This window comes from Corvus cornix, chromosome 10 (assembly GCF_000738735.6).
Source record: "Corvus cornix cornix isolate S_Up_H32 chromosome 10, ASM73873v5, whole genome shotgun sequence".
Lineage (NCBI taxonomy): Eukaryota > Metazoa > Chordata > Aves > Passeriformes > Corvidae > Corvus > Corvus cornix.
The window spans coordinates 17,327,544-17,342,734 of NC_046340.1; the positions used below are offsets into that span (position 1 = coordinate 17,327,544).

The 15,191-nt window shown below is 42.6% G+C and overlaps 2 protein-coding genes across 4 annotated transcripts; one reads left to right on the top strand and one right to left on the bottom strand.

Moving 5' to 3' along the window:
• The first annotated feature begins 244 nt into the window (after positions 1–244).
• On the top strand, positions 245–6,432 carry DNAJA4 (DnaJ heat shock protein family (Hsp40) member A4). Of its 3 annotated transcripts, XM_039558028.1 has the most exons (8): positions 245–354; positions 442–582; positions 2,222–2,402; positions 3,302–3,406; positions 4,113–4,340; positions 4,420–4,650; positions 5,209–5,309; positions 5,392–6,432. In XM_039558028.1, exons 2-8 carry the CDS (start codon positions 451–453, stop codon positions 5,608–5,610), a joined length of 1,197 nt encoding a protein of 398 aa, XP_039413962.1. In that variant the 5' UTR covers positions 245–354; positions 442–450; the 3' UTR covers positions 5,611–6,432. The 3 variants fall into 3 exon arrangements, with proteins under 3 accessions (XP_039413962.1, XP_019149099.1, XP_019149098.1); XM_019293553.2 differs by lacking the exons at positions 245–354; positions 442–582 and adding an exon at positions 646–1,227; XM_019293554.2 differs by lacking the exons at positions 245–354; positions 2,222–2,402 and having other exon boundaries at positions 448–582.
• Positions 6,433–6,864: 432 nt separating this feature from the next.
• Positions 6,865–14,254, bottom strand: WDR61 (WD repeat domain 61). The gene is made up of 10 exons (XM_010412348.3): positions 14,147–14,254; positions 14,003–14,030; positions 13,549–13,654; positions 12,594–12,766; positions 11,328–11,476; positions 10,915–11,008; positions 10,052–10,145; positions 9,310–9,402; positions 8,587–8,665; positions 6,865–7,147 (listed from the first exon to the last, which is right to left on the bottom strand). The coding sequence occupies exons 1-10, from the start codon at positions 14,156–14,158 to the stop codon at positions 7,058–7,060; spliced, it is 918 nt and encodes a 305-aa protein (XP_010410650.1). The 5' UTR covers positions 14,159–14,254; the 3' UTR covers positions 6,865–7,057.
• Between the last annotated feature and the right edge of the window lie 937 nt (positions 14,255–15,191).

Sequence of the window (15,191 nt, forward strand, 5' to 3'; positions counted from 1 at the left end):
TGCCGACTCCACTGCCCGAGTACCGATTTGTGTGAGCTGTACTCAGGGAATGCCAGGCACGACCCCTGGGGAACGTCAGCTGTACGGACTGTGGGCTTAAAGACAATCAAGACACTCGGCCGTAAAACCCCAAATTAAACACCAAGCGCAAGCCCCGGGCCCGGCCCGAGGCTCCTCCCCCCGCGCGCACCGGCGGTGACGTCACGCGCCGCAGTTCTAGACCGTTCCAGCCCCGTGACGTCACGCGCGGCGTCATTCCAGAAGATTCGGCCGGGGCCCGTATAAAGCCCGCGGAAGAGGCGGGGCTGCCGGGATCGGTGAGCGGGCAGTGGCGGCACCAGAGGGACCGCGGCGGTGAGCGCGGCCGGCGGGGCGCCGGGCGGGGTAACGTGGGGGTAACCCAAGGATAACGCGGCGCTAACGCGGTGCGTCCTCCCACAGGCACCCACCATGGTGAAGGAGACGGAGTACTACGACATCCTGCAGGTGAAGCCCAATGCCTCCTCCGAAGAGATCAAGCGGGCCTACCGCAAGCTGGCGCTGAAGTACCACCCCGACAAGAACCCCAGCGAGGGCGAGCGGGTACGCGGGGCTGGGGGCCGGGGCTGGGCCGGGGCCCCTGGGCCGCCCACCCTCCGTGAGGTGGCCGCGCACCCAGTGGCACCTGCGGCCCCTGCGCGGCGCAGGCCCCGTCTGGCCCTTCTGGCGGGCCGGGGCTGAGCCGGGCTCACTGCAGGCGCTGCTGGGCCGCGGGATGGGCGGCCCTGTAGGGAGAACCGGGAACTGGCACAGGGCCGCCCACGAGGGGCACCGCGGATCCCCCATAGATAGGCTGTTGTTATTATCCGGCGTGCACGCAATCGTAGTTTAAATTCTGCTTTGCCCTTCCTGCGGCGTAGTGCCAGTATGTGAAGGCTCCCCTACTTCCAGATCTCTATTCAGACCTGTGAGACGGCCCAGCTGTGGCAAAGGGGATGCGGCATTTCTTGTTTTTGGATGTAGTGCTTACCAGTTTCCCTGTAGTTGCAGTAGAAAAATCGTCCTTAAAGGTGCTGGTTAAAACAGGCAAAGCTGGAAGGATTTCTAGTGCTCCAGTGGCCATTGTGCTGTCAGATGTTGAAAAGGCTGGTAGTCGATCCAGCTGCCAGCGTTGTTGTGCTGGATGGATTTGTGTTCCTGAACTGGATGGGTTTTCTTCAGAGAAAAATGCTAATGCAGATGTCCGAGGTAACTATCTCTAGGGAATCACTGGGCTGCACATGGGTGGACTGCTTACAACAGAACTATTTTACAAGCTATCAGCACAGACCTGCTCTGCTCCCTGTGTTGGCTTGGATCATAAACGAGCACCGCAATTGGAGAACTATGGAAAACATGAATGATGGGATTGTTTATCTAAAAGCTGGTCTGCTAAATACCTTAATATAGGAATAGAAGACCCATATTTATGTCTCTAGAATACTAATTTACAGAACTCAAGACAAACAGTAGCCTAGTCAAAGGTAACCTTTCCTGCTTTTATTTTGGGCCTGCTTTTTTTGCTTACATCACTTTACATGGCCATGAGTAAATTAAGTTTAAAATGGAAGTGGTCATTCCAGCAATAGCAAATTATGTTTAAAAATTGAGTTGGTAATCTTAGTAATAGGAAATTCTTTATAGCTATTTAAGAAAATTCCTTAATTGTTTTTTTAAAGTATGTGTTTTGATTTGTATCTAAGTCCTTGTGTTTGTGATGAGTAAGCAACACCAGTGTCTGGTCACATAAATCTCTGTTGTAGCTGGATGTACCAGCTCAGCAGGCATGGAGGATCCCTGTGTAGCTCTAGGCTGACTAGCACTGCTGTGGCCATGAGCAATTGGGGACTTCAGGGATAGTACCATATTCCTTTCTAAATGGATTTGTTAGAGGTTATAATGGTTGTTGCAACTACCACAAGCAACAAAATGCAGTTGGCATATACTTGTAAGGTGGATGTGACTCTGAATTAAGCCCACTTAAAACATGGGAGGAGGGGGGAGAGGGAGGAAAGGGGTGGTTTTCCTGGACAAAAGTGTACTGTTATAGTCGGTTACCCATTTGTTTAGGGAGTTTCCTTTTGGAAACAGACAAATACTTCAAGAGGGTGCTGTAGTGGCTCGATCTGTAGATGGAGTTGTATATGAGAGGGCTACTTTTCCTCTTGGTCATAGTTGTTCAGAGCTTCTTTTTTCTTTTTAGTTTAAACTTATATCCCAGGCATATGAAGTTCTGTCGGACCCAAAGAAAAGGGACCTCTATGACCAGGGTGGGGAGCAGGCTATTAAAGAAGGAGGCCTGAGTGGCGGCAGCTTCTCTTCACCCATGGACATCTTTGACATGTTCTTTGGTGGTGGAGGCCGAATGAATAGAGAGAGAAGAGGTACACAGTTCTAAACAAGTTCTAGAAACTCTAACCATGCACTTAAGCATAAAACACCTGTGCTATGGTACTGCTGTTCTGCTAAGTGCACATAGTGTGGATATTACTTGTTGCAACAATAGAATAAGTAAACTATGATTTTTCTAGTTACTCTAGCATTAAGATTCTAATAAAGTAGATAACATGACTTAGCCATAGCCATCTTTCTGCTAAGTTCTGTTTATTTTTTGTTGAAGGGGGACTGGGTAGCCTGTAGGGGAGGGGGAAACGTTAGTAAGTCAGCAGTTGAATTAGACCTGTTTAAGTTACCTGTTTTCCAAATCTGTGCCTCACTTGCTCATACGCTTTTGGGCAACTTGCTTCAAAGGACACCATCAACTTAAACTTCAATAATTTTAAATCTCATGAAAATATTTGGGAGAAATAATGTGAAACTGAGTGCAGTGTGCTGCCAAAGCACAGTATGATTTTTGTCTTTTCCATGCCCAGTGCCTGTTAAAGGAGCAAATAGTAACTTGCTGTAAAATCATTGAAATTATAATATGAAGTGGCATGGAAATTCATACGCAGGCATAATAGCAACTTCTGAATCAACAGAGCTGAAGCTGGTAGTGTCCTTGTATCTTGCTGTTTCAGTTAAGCTTATAAAATTAGGAGTAGGAGCAGGGACAGGGTGGCTTTAATGATGCTTTGCCTAATTACAGCTCAACTTTTATGTTTGGACATAAATGGGTGGAGCTTAGTGGAAGCTGATGGAACTGCATATTCTTTTAAGGGGGCTGAGTTGTGTTCAAAGTTTGGAATGAACTCTGCATTTCTTCATTGAGACTGTGCATGAACATTTGTCTTCACAACAGCTGAACAAGTACTAATATTTCCCTTTTGTTTTTTTTTTAAAGGCAAAAATGTTGTGCACCAGTTAGGTGTATCTCTTGAAGACCTATATAATGGTATTACAAGGAAACTGGCACTGCAAAAGAATGTCATTTGTGGAAAGTGTGAAGGTAAAAAACAAGTAGTGGTTTCAAACCCCTCTTCAAGTTTTTTGTGTGTGTTTGTGTGGATTGTCTGGGCTGAGAAAAAAGTCTGAAGGCTTTCTTACTTTTCTCTCTCCTTTTTCTTTGCCTGATTCCTGAAAGTCTGCCAGGGTTATTTAGTTCTACTTAACGCTTGTCCAAGAATAAGTCTCTCGACCACAATGTTACAAAGTGATTGTTCTAATGGCAGACTAAAACTCACTGTGAGTTACTGTTAGGGGTACCTAAATTAAAACTATCTTCACCCAGAACTTGGATGTAAATGTCTATTCTGTAAAACCTTTTAAATTGCTGTGGGTGGAAGTCTAGCTTGTGTTATGTTACTAATTTTACAGTTATTAAGTATTCCCTAATGAATTTACTTATTCGAGGTAAATTTTAATAAAGTCTTGGATCTTAGTACTCTGTTAAATATTTAGTAAGCAGATTCTTTTCCAAGTATTAATGGAATGTTTATGTCTTGAATCTGGTATGCTGACAGTTCCTTGGAAACCAGGATTTACTGGGGGGTGGGGCAGAGGCTAATACAACAAGCTGTATAAACATTTTGTTTGTAGAAACATCCAGCTTGTGGGGCATGTTCTGTGATGGCAACTAAATTCCATTACTGAACTTCCAGCCTGACTACTGTAATTTTTTGAGACTGAGATCCAACTTAACTCTTTTGTCATAGGTTATGGCGGAAAGAGAGGGGCAGTAGAAAAATGTCCTGTGTGTAAAGGAAGAGGGATGCAAGTTATAGTTCAGCAGATTGGACCTGGCATGGTGCAGCAAATCCAAACTGTGTGTCCAGAATGCAAAGGCCAAGGTGAAAGAATAAATCCAAAGGACAGATGTGACAACTGCAATGGCTGTAAGGTTGTAAGAGAGAAAAAGATCATAGAAGTTCATGTTGATAAAGGTAAGAACTGTATATTTGTACTGGTTCCCTAGTAAAAGTCTATAGTTCTGTAGAGAATAAATGGGTTTCTTTTCTTCAGGTATGAAAGATGGTCAGAAGATAGTATTTCATGGAGAAGGTGACCAGGAGCCTGATTTGGAGCCTGGTGATGTTATAATTGTGCTTGATCAAAAGGATCACAGTGTTTTTCAGAGACGAGGGCATGACTTAATCACAAAAATGAGAATTCAACTCTCGGAGGCTTTATGTGGTTTCAGAAAGACAATTGAAACGCTGGACAACAGAGTTCTTGTCATATCTACTAGGCCAGGTAGGTCTTAAAGAATTCTAATACTGTGTAGACTGTATCAACTACTTGCCTGGACTGGCATTTTTGGGGGAGATTGTTCTGTTTGGGGGGTTTTTTCCTAACTACAGATACAACAGATTATCTAATTATGATACAACATATCTAACTATGATACAACAGATTCACGAGGTAGTCACTTAATTTAATTGGTTCTTTGTTGTTATTCTTTCTAAAACATGCAGAGTTACAGTTAAAGCTGTCAAATGTGTCTTAATAAACCTCAGCCCCAGCTGGTGGATAGCCGGGAAAATAAATTTAGGAGGCAAGAATCTAAAATTCTACTAAATTATCTGTTCATTCAGCCTGAAGGCTGTGCCAAGAAAAGCTGATTTCTCTTATAGCAGGGGAAATAGTCTAAATGACCTTAGTTCTGTACAGCTTGGGTTTAGCTCTTTTCTATGAATTGGTTACAATCTCCCTGAGGTGCCATGGGAACACTCCTTGTGTACAGCCGTGCCTTGTGGGGCGCTGAATGCCTGTCACATCACATCAGCTTACTTACAGCTCTTGCCTCCATAGGTGAAGTGATAAAACATGGTGACCTAAAGTGTATCTACAATGAAGGGATGCCTGTCTACAAATCTCCAATGGACAAAGGCAGCCTGATTATACAATTTTTGGTAAGCTGCATGCTTTTCTGTAGCCAATATACTTGTGTTTGCACATGAATAAATATTCATTAAAAAATGTGTAAAATTGTAGGTCCAGTTTCCAGAGCACTACTGGCTCCCAAGGGAGAAACTGTCTCTGCTGGAGGCTCTGCTTCCTTCACGAGAAGATGTTATGGTTACAGATGAGATGGATCAGGTAGACCTTGAAGATTTTGATCCAAATGAGCAAACCTACCGTAACAGTGTGGGAGAAGCCTATGAAGAAGATGATGAGGGTCCAAGAACAGGAGTACAATGTCAGACATCTTAAAGCAAGGGGGAGTGGATGTCATCTAAGATGTAAATTTTCACAATGAAAACTGCATGGCTGTAATAGCCACTGCTTGTGGTTTTTGTGTTCAGCAAATTGAGTTGCTGCGCTGTCAGTATCACCTTTTTGTAACTAATTTATATTGTGTTCTTGTAGTCTTTCTATATAAACCAAATGTCATACAGCTGAGAACCAACTGAGTTGGTATACATTTTTCTTGCTGTGAAGGTTCTCAATTTATTTCACCTATGCTATTTCTATAAGACTTTGGCAATATTGATAGAGGCTAAGTGGAGTGTCTTATGTAAATACTTTCATACTGGAAAATTAATTTCATAGAATAAAACATAGCAGAATAACTTCTAATAAATAGTACTTCACCTTTACTCATGCTTCTCTTGTACTTTGTAAGCCACTCTGGAACCCTCTTTATTTAAATAAGTTTTTCTAAGCTCAGACTCATCTTACCTAGTCAAGATTATTCTCAATATCAACTTTGTGTTAGTTGCACCACTACTACCTGTCTTCATTTTGTATTTCAGAAGCATTTTGTGCATGCCCCCCTCTCTGCCTCATAGCCCTCTTCCTGTGTTCTGTGGATTTACAGTAGCATTCCTTCAGCTGCTTCTCTGTGTAAGTGTGACTTAAGGTTACAAGCTGTCCTCTAATCTGTTACCAACAGGCAACTACTTCCAAATAAAAGTTTGACCTTTCAGAAGCTCAAGCTTTGTATTTCAGCCGTCCCTAGAAAGGGTTTTTACTTCCTGCTAGGCATTGTATACTTGTGCCTTAACTAAAATGAATAAACCAAAATCACATGCATTGGCTATGCTGCTGCTGTTTTATAAACACACGTGATACCACACAGATACCATTAAAGCTTTTTTCACTTTTACCTATTTTCTTGTAGTGTTTGTATTAAGTCAGGTTTAGAAACAACTGGTCCCCTTTAGTGAAATTAAACCATGATGCATGATCTCCATGTACCACACAATTGTTGAAACAGGTGTTCAGCTTAAGTGCTCCTCATGCACTCACTGGGCTCACATCAAGACAAGGCCAGGCTGTCATTTCCCACGTTTATAACAGCCTCAGTCACTTTCCTTCTGCTAAAATAAGCTGCTGTGAGCCTTGGCCTGTGCTTTCCAGCTCTGCTCTATTTATGGTTAAAGGCAGGGGCGATTAACTGAGCAGTTACTTCAACCCCTGACTACATATTTCCAAAAATACTTTTTTCCAAGAATTAGACACAAGGACTTGCAGCTGTAGCTTTTATTTTAAAAAAGTAAGGCTTTCTCTCATGCTAAACAAAATCAAAATTAGATATAAACATATCTGGTTTTGCAGCTCAGTATGAAATGCTTTTTTCATACTAAAAAATTACATAGGGCAGTAGTAGTCCTTGCAACTGCCACAAGAGTTTAGTGAAGCATTGGAATCAAGACATTTAAACTGGACAGTCATAAATATGAATTTCTTGGTCATCACCAACGGACACAATTTTGGACCCACTTCCATTGTATTTCACTCCCCAAACCTGTAAATAAGACATACGCAAGCTTACCAAGAGAGGACAAAGTAAAAGGAGCTTTGTAGCAGTCATATTTATTACAAGGAGAAGAGGAAGGAGTATTTTAAAGGTCACCTGATTAGAGCTGGTGCAATATGGCTTCTGCTTTTACAGCAGCTAAGGCTGCTGAACCAGAGCAGGACACTGCCATCTAGGAGCTTGACGACTTCCTACACCCACTCCCACTGACAGGATTATACAAGCCAGAGATACTTGGTAAGGGCTGAAAAGTACTCGTCCCAGTTTGCATAAATCAACCCAAGCATTTTCACTCTTACCCATCCTGCAGCCCTTTCTGAAAATAGTATTTTACAGTGCAGGAAAGCAAGAGAGGAGGTATTTGTCATGCAGACTGACACATCATGACAGACTGAAGAATGATCTGGTTTATCCTTGAGCTCTTTCAGAGAGCCATTTCCGTACCAGTGCAAAGCTTACTTAGAAAAATTCAGGTCAGTCCTCTGATTTACGACAGTTACACAAGCTCTTAAGTGACACCCTTCTCCATCAGAATGACATCAGGAAGGGTGAAGGCTACCCAGCAGCACATTAATGTGAAATGCAGAATGGGTATATTAACAACAGTATGTTTTGGGCATTCTTGTATTATTAATATTTTGCATTAATACCAAAACCCAGCATTCCCAATAACTGATACATCTCTGTTTGCCACAGACTTAATGAGATTATAGGTAACAGCTAAAACAACAGGGGAAATCAAATCCCACTTGGTACTTCAGTATTAAAACCCTCATACCCGTAGGTAACTGAAAAGAAGGTTACCAGCAAAACAGTACTACAGAAGAAAGAGTTCAAATAAAATCTAGAAGAATAGCCTTTGTTTCTTACTCAGTGATCCATTAAAATATAATATTGTTCTATTTATCACCTGATGTTTGGACAAAGAGTAAATAGGTAGAAACCTAACTCCTTCCCTCACAAGTAGCTAGCACTCAGCAATAAATACAAAAACCACAGTATTACAGACAGTAGAGGAGGAAAAAGTCCCAAGTTTCAAGGCTGCTTTCAAGCATCTGTTAAGGTAATTCCATCCTTTTAGATAAGTATTTCCACCCTTACACATGCATATGCTGTGTAAGTGACAGAAATAAGTAAGACCAGAGACAAAGCTAACAGAGTCTGGTAAGATTTTGGCCACTCAGGCTTGCCTTTATTTGACCCTGAAAAATGTTAATTACTTGGAAGAGATCAGCATATACACTTGGGAATACTAGTTCAATATTAAGTGCCAAATAACCACAAACAACTTCTAAAATGTCATTACAGCAAGCTAAAGTTACTGCATTACTGCAAGGCTGGAGCTGCAGCGCCAAGGTGACACACAAATGTGCACAACTACACAAGCTCTCCTGGGAACATGGTGACTTAGGGAATAGCAGCCATACCTGATCTTGGTGGTCAAAGAAGGTATGGACACAGGTTCTCGTTCCAGCATCCCAAACTTTTACACTTTTATCAGATGAACTGGAAGAAAAATAATACTGATCAATGTTTAAATTAATAGATTAACTAAAGTTTAATGCGAACACTAAAAGGTCTCATATGGTAGACACAAGAAACCTTCTTTCACCCATCAAATACAGGGATGAAGTAGCAAAGGACTGCATCTTCTGCCAGGTTCCATTACCTTTAAAAGAAATTTACTGTTCCAACATCTGCAATGTGAAAATGAAGACCCACATTTTGGCCAAAAAATTCTTTCGGGCAAGTTCTTTGGATAAGGAAATTCCTGTTACATATACTTGGTCCCCCAACTGCCTCAGCTGTTTTAAGAATAAATACTAAAGTTCAAGTAGATTAATGTACTACTAGATTAGGTTGTACTTCTTGATTCAACTGCAATTTTTCAGCTATTTAGAATCAAACTGCCCTTCTCTTAGGTGTTTTTCACTTGTCAGGAACTACAGTGCAGTGAGATGACTTACTCTGTAGAATGCTCTCACTACAGCTGGTATCACACCACAGATTGGCTCTTGAGCTTTAAATTTTATGTTATTTCATTATAGATCCCACTGCAATTAATTTGTACACATTTAATTTTTATGATCCATCTTCCCTTATAATTTTTTTTTCTTCAGTAATCACAAACAATTAAAAATCCTCAATACCTGGAAACAAAATGGGTATCATCAGGACAAAATGCTACGTTTAAAACCCAGGATCCATGACCACTTAATGTGCCAGCCAAGTTTGCATGTTGCCTGTGGAAAGAATGCATGTTAACATTTGCTTTGTGAATTCCAGGGAAAAAGCAACAGGAGTATACTCTAGCTAGTGCAATCAAGAATGATTCAATGGAAGGTGACTTCTGGACATTTGTTCACCCAACCTGAACTGGTCTTACAGCAGATTATGTTTTTTCCATTTCAAATAGTTAACATAAGAATAAGTCACTAAGAAGATACACTGGAGGACAAAATAGTTTCACCAAAGTCAAAACAATGCAGGTTTAGGGGAGGGAAGACCATTGAAGCAGGGCCTTTTCCTCCCCAGGGTCTTCCAAGGTATTGCAAGATGCAACAGAAATAGGTCATAAATATAATTTCTTATGTACAGAACAGATGTTTAGGAAGGGTGAACACAAGCTCACAGGAAAGATACACAGAACAATTAGCTTGTTGCTTACAGGCAAATATGAGGAAAGTAATTTGTTTTCAAGTTGCAGCTGTCTTCTACCTATACACTTTAAAAAACTATCTAAGGATGTAGTATTTTATGATTTATTATATAAAAAGTCACCAAAAGCTGAAAGGAATTCTAGAGAGCAGAGGGTCTGATCTATTTTTAACAGTATCAGCCTCTCTAAACAGGTGTTCTCCTGCCAGCATGGCTGGCAGAGTCCCCACTCACACGTCGTAGATTTTGATGTAGCCGTCATCGGACGCGGTGACGAGTAATTGGGAGTCTGGGGAGAACGTCAGCGAGCGGATGGGCATCGCATGGCCTGCAAGGCACAGGGACACAGATTAGGACGTGCTATTACTCTGGCTAATGCCAGTGTTTGGCAAGCTATACCACAACAGCACTCCCTGCTCAAAGAGAGCAGCCTCTGAAGCCTCTTCCTCTCTAGAGGCTTCTTCCCACAACAGAAAATGGAAACGGACAGCAATTCTCAATTTTGAATGTTAAGACATGTCTGCAACACAAAGAGTATCGTATTTTTTTCAGCTGTGGATCTTTATTAGAAATTATGTCCTATTTTATAGTATGATTGCATATTTAAGTTGTTGGGGTTTTGGTTACAATTGGGCAGAAACTGCAAGAGCATTAAAAGCCCATGTATCTGTTAGGAAAATGCATGCGTTCTACAACATAAAATGTTCAGTTATTTTTTAAAACAGCAATAAATTGCTATAGAACAGATACCATAAGAAAAAGAAAAACCATATGCATGGCAGCCCACATTTGGTTTAGCTTCATTCCCTTGTACTTTCTGCAATACATGGAACTACTATTTAAGAATTTAGTTAAGCATTACTGACTGGATCTTTTGAAAAAAGGCATTTATGATGCAAGCCTGAGTTTACGGTTTGCCTCTAATATTTTAAGTGGTTTAGGTTAGAGCACACTAAATAACTAAACACTGTCTAATGGACAAAAATGTCAACTCACTGATGCCACGGCTGTTGTAGCTTATTCTGACTTGCATTATATCCTTTGATTTTGTCAGAAATGAGGCCAGAATTTGGGTGTTGCAAATAACCAAACCATACCTTCTAGCGTATGCAGAAGCTTTCCAGTTGCAATATCAAAAATATTGATAATGCCATCTATTGCTCCACTGGCCAAGTATTTTCCATCTGGACTCTGTAATAAAACACAAAAAGTGTGATTCAACATCTGTGTGCATTTATGCTGTGTAACCCCTGACATTCCCTTGCCAACTTTTCACAAGTAATGATCTATGCAAGATACCTGGATTCCAAAAATCCTGAAGACTATAAGCAAGATTAAAATGTATTTTCCAGATGTGCATGGGGGAAACGCCACACAATTTGTATTTGGACCTACAGCTGTCACTTAGTATTATTGTAGAGATAAATAGATAGATGGAAACAAAAATACCTATTTACAACATTACAGCAGTAGCAATTTCTCATAAGAAATTATCAATTGTGCTTCTTACATATGCAATGCTAAGGATGAACTTTCCTCTGGTGTCCAGAGAATATTCTTTCTTTCCAGTTTCAACACCAAAAATATTTACTTTCCCCACATGACTTCCTGTTGCAAGGTACTGGGAATCAGGTGAAAAAGCCAGGGACCAAGCATCAACTGTATTAAAAAGAAAAAGCCAGTTAGCTGGATCCTGTTTCTAGTTCTTATTCAACAGTGTCAGTTCTGTATGCATCTGTTCAGACATTTAGCCCTCTAAGACTGTACAAGCTTATCACATTACCCCTTCTATGTAATTAATGGAGCATATCTTGAGCCATTTACTTACACTTAGTAAAAGATTACATTTTCTAGTAAGACCTTGATCTTATGAGGCCCTCCTGTAACAATAAATTTAGAATTTAAGACTGCATCAGTTAAGCCTAAATTCTTACTTTTCTCCTAGTACCAAAAGATTGAAACTACTGAAAAAAGCAACGCATAGCAAAGCATAGAAGATGCAGGAGAAATGCAGATATACAAACATAACACAGATAACATTCCCGCAACTGAATGTAAAAACCCACTGTTTTTTATAGCAGTGCAATGTATTTATCTGGCAGGATGTAATTCACAGGTTTTTTTCTATAAGCTTAATATTAATTGCTTAAAACACTGCAAGACTGTTCTTAAATTTGTGACTTCCAATGTACTCATGAAATATTTGGAATAAGACCTTAGGCCCTTGGAGCCTAATTCCATCTTGGAAAACATTAGCATTGTTAACATTGATAACTGTTTTAACTTGCTCACTCAGGATTGGATGTGCTGGATAAAAAAGGATCACATGCATGACTCAAATTCATTGCAGTGTGATGAAGAATGTTCAGTTTCTTTGTAAATCAATCTGAATAAGCACCTGAATTCTTCCTTCCAAATATCCTTTTATCAATACATGTGTAAGAGCAAGCTGGTTTCCATTCTGCTTTATGCATACAGCAAAAAGCCAATCTATGTGTACCTGAGAAAGCACAAGTAGCGTGTAAAAATAAATGCAAAATTGTCTGATGCTGCTTTGTCTTGAGTTCATAAAACCACTATGATTTCTGCAAATAGAGAAAGATTAAACGCCCCAAACACCTTAATCCCCAACCACTATGATTTCTGCAAATAGAGAAAGATTAAAGCCCCCAAACACCTTAATCCCCTCATATACCCCACTCCCCCACTGTTCAGTATTTGCCAGGAAGAGTAAGCATTGTTCTCATGCAGAGCCAGCTCAGCACTGGTATCTTACCAGGACCAGCATCTATGGACTTGATCTGTTTGCCAGTCTCTAAATCCCAGAGGCGAATGTGGGCGTCCAGGGAGCTGGATGCTGCAATGGCGCCCGTGTGGCTGATGTCCACAGACACCACCCCCAGCTGGTGACCCTCCAAAGTCCACTGCAGATCCAGCTTTTCATCATTCCTTTGGTGCAAGAGAAAGAAAAGCCTCATTAGGAACAGCTGGGGGTACTGAACCATCCTCAACCTCACACAAAACAAACAATCCACATTCCTCCACTTGATCAACACAAGGCAATCCAAGTCCACCCTTGAAATGTGAAGGGCTACACACAAACTCTCTGTACTCAAAGAACTGACAAATCAATCATTTACCATATTCCTGCAAAGCAGGTACTTCATCCCACCAAAAAACGTCCATCACACACCAGTCTATGGGTGCTCACAGAGCTGATGTTCACCTGTGAGCTCAGCACAAAGTGCCATGATTGACATTTTCACAGCCACCACAGCCAAGCTAACCTGTCACTGAAGTGATGCACATCCTTCACATTGCTTTGCCTAAGAGACAGAATAACTTCTTTGCAAAAGCACACTTCCGTAAGAATTATCAGGATTTTTCTTTTCCACTATTCCCATTACTGCTTTCACAATACACATCTCCAAGGGCATTGTGTCATCAAAAGATGCATTTCTCATTCTTTGGTTTAGAAATACATCAACTATTCTCTGACATGCATTTTCAAAAGGATTCTCATTCTTTGGAAATGAAAGCACACCAGAATGCCACCACTCCAAGAGAAAGCACACACCACTGGAGATAAGCTTGCTCAAAGAAGCACCTCTGTGTGCCAGGCTACCCCTCCCGTGAGGCAACTTCTAACATCCCTGCAGATGGTGGAAATTCAAGACTGCTCCACACTGACTACTTCCAAGGCCTAAAACAGGTTAACATGGAACACTTACCACTTCCAGACCTTCACCAGATCATCCAAAGAACCAGAGATCACTGTTTCAGAACCATCATTTTTATTTTTTCCCCAGGCAACTGACCAAATGGCATCATCGTGAGCTAAAAGAGAATATAAGCACAGGAATTAAATATTTTCTTTTGATAGAAGACCACAATCAGTTTTGGTAATGCTGAAATGGCTAACTGCAATGCTGGCAATAGACCCCCCTGCTCCTCGGTTCTATTGAGTGCTTCGAGAGCCTTGTCACTGTTTTCTTTGCTCCAAAACATGCAATGTGTTGTGTGACCAACGTCACTGCTGAAAAAGCAGCACAGCTACCTCTGAGTTACTCAGATTTATGCCTAATATAAACATAATCAGGTCTCCTCACACGGATACCTGCCATTATCAAATTTACATCATCCCAGAACACCGACATTGCTCAATACCCGTTAGCGTTTGCTCACCTTGCTCTTGCTTGAAGAGAATACCGTACTAAAAAGAAAAAATAATAAATATTACACATCAGCACCCTACAGATATATATACACATATATATATATATATACCTCAAGCCAGCAGTTAGCCTAGCTAACGCTGTTTTTAATTACCTGTGTGGTCATGTCTTTCTGAAAACGATCCCGACGGGAGCGCTCTGGAAAAAGCCGGACACAACTCCTGCCGCCGTCGCGCCTTGATGACCTCAGTGACCACCGAGAGCGCCACTCCCCAGTGCCCGCCGGCTCCCGCGCCCTCTACCGCCGCCCTGTGGCCGGGAGGCCCAGGCGGACACATCCCGCCGGCGGGAATGGCGCGCGCCGCCTGCAGCGCCCTCAGGGACAGCGGGGCTGAGTTCCCCGGCGTCGCGTCCTGACCCTCAGCGCCCTCAGGGACAGCGGGGCTGAGTCCCCCGGCCTCGCGTCCTGACCCTCAGCGCCCTCAGGGACAGCGGGGCTGAGTCCCCGGCCTCGCGTCCTGACCCTCAGCGCCCTCAGGGACAGCGGGGCTGAGTCCTCGGCCCCGCGTCCCGCAGTTGTGTCCCACAGCTTACATCTTCATCGCCGCCTCTCACTCATCCGTCCCGCTCACCCACAGGAGCCCCAGGCGCGGGGCTGGCGCCGCCGCTGTCAGAAGCCCTCAGCGTCTTCGCTGTGTGATACCATTGCCAGTGATGCCCTGCGGTGCTGCGATGGCAGGGATGGTGTAAGCTGTGGGACACACCAAGGACTGAGGGGTGCGTTCAAGTCCGCCTGCCCAGCCGTGTAGGAAGCTCCTGACGGAAGGCTGAGCTGGCTGCCTGTTGTCTGAGGTGTGGAGGGGGCAAGGGGCAGGCTGAGCACAGCACGGACCGACCCCACGCTCCTGGGGCTGCAGCACTGCCCATGGCTCTCACCACGGCACAGAAGGCTTTAACTTCACAGAATCACAGAATCATTAAGGTTGGAAAGGACCTCCAAGATCATAAAGCCCAACCTTAGTTCACCGCCTTGTCAACTAAGCCAGACCACAAAGTGCCACATCCAGTCATTTCTTGAACACTTCAGGGATAGTGACTCCATGACCTCCCTAGGGAGCTCATTTCAATGCCTGACCACCCTTTCTGTGAAGAAATTCTTCTGATGTCCAGCCTGTGCCTCCCTTGACGCAACTTGAGGC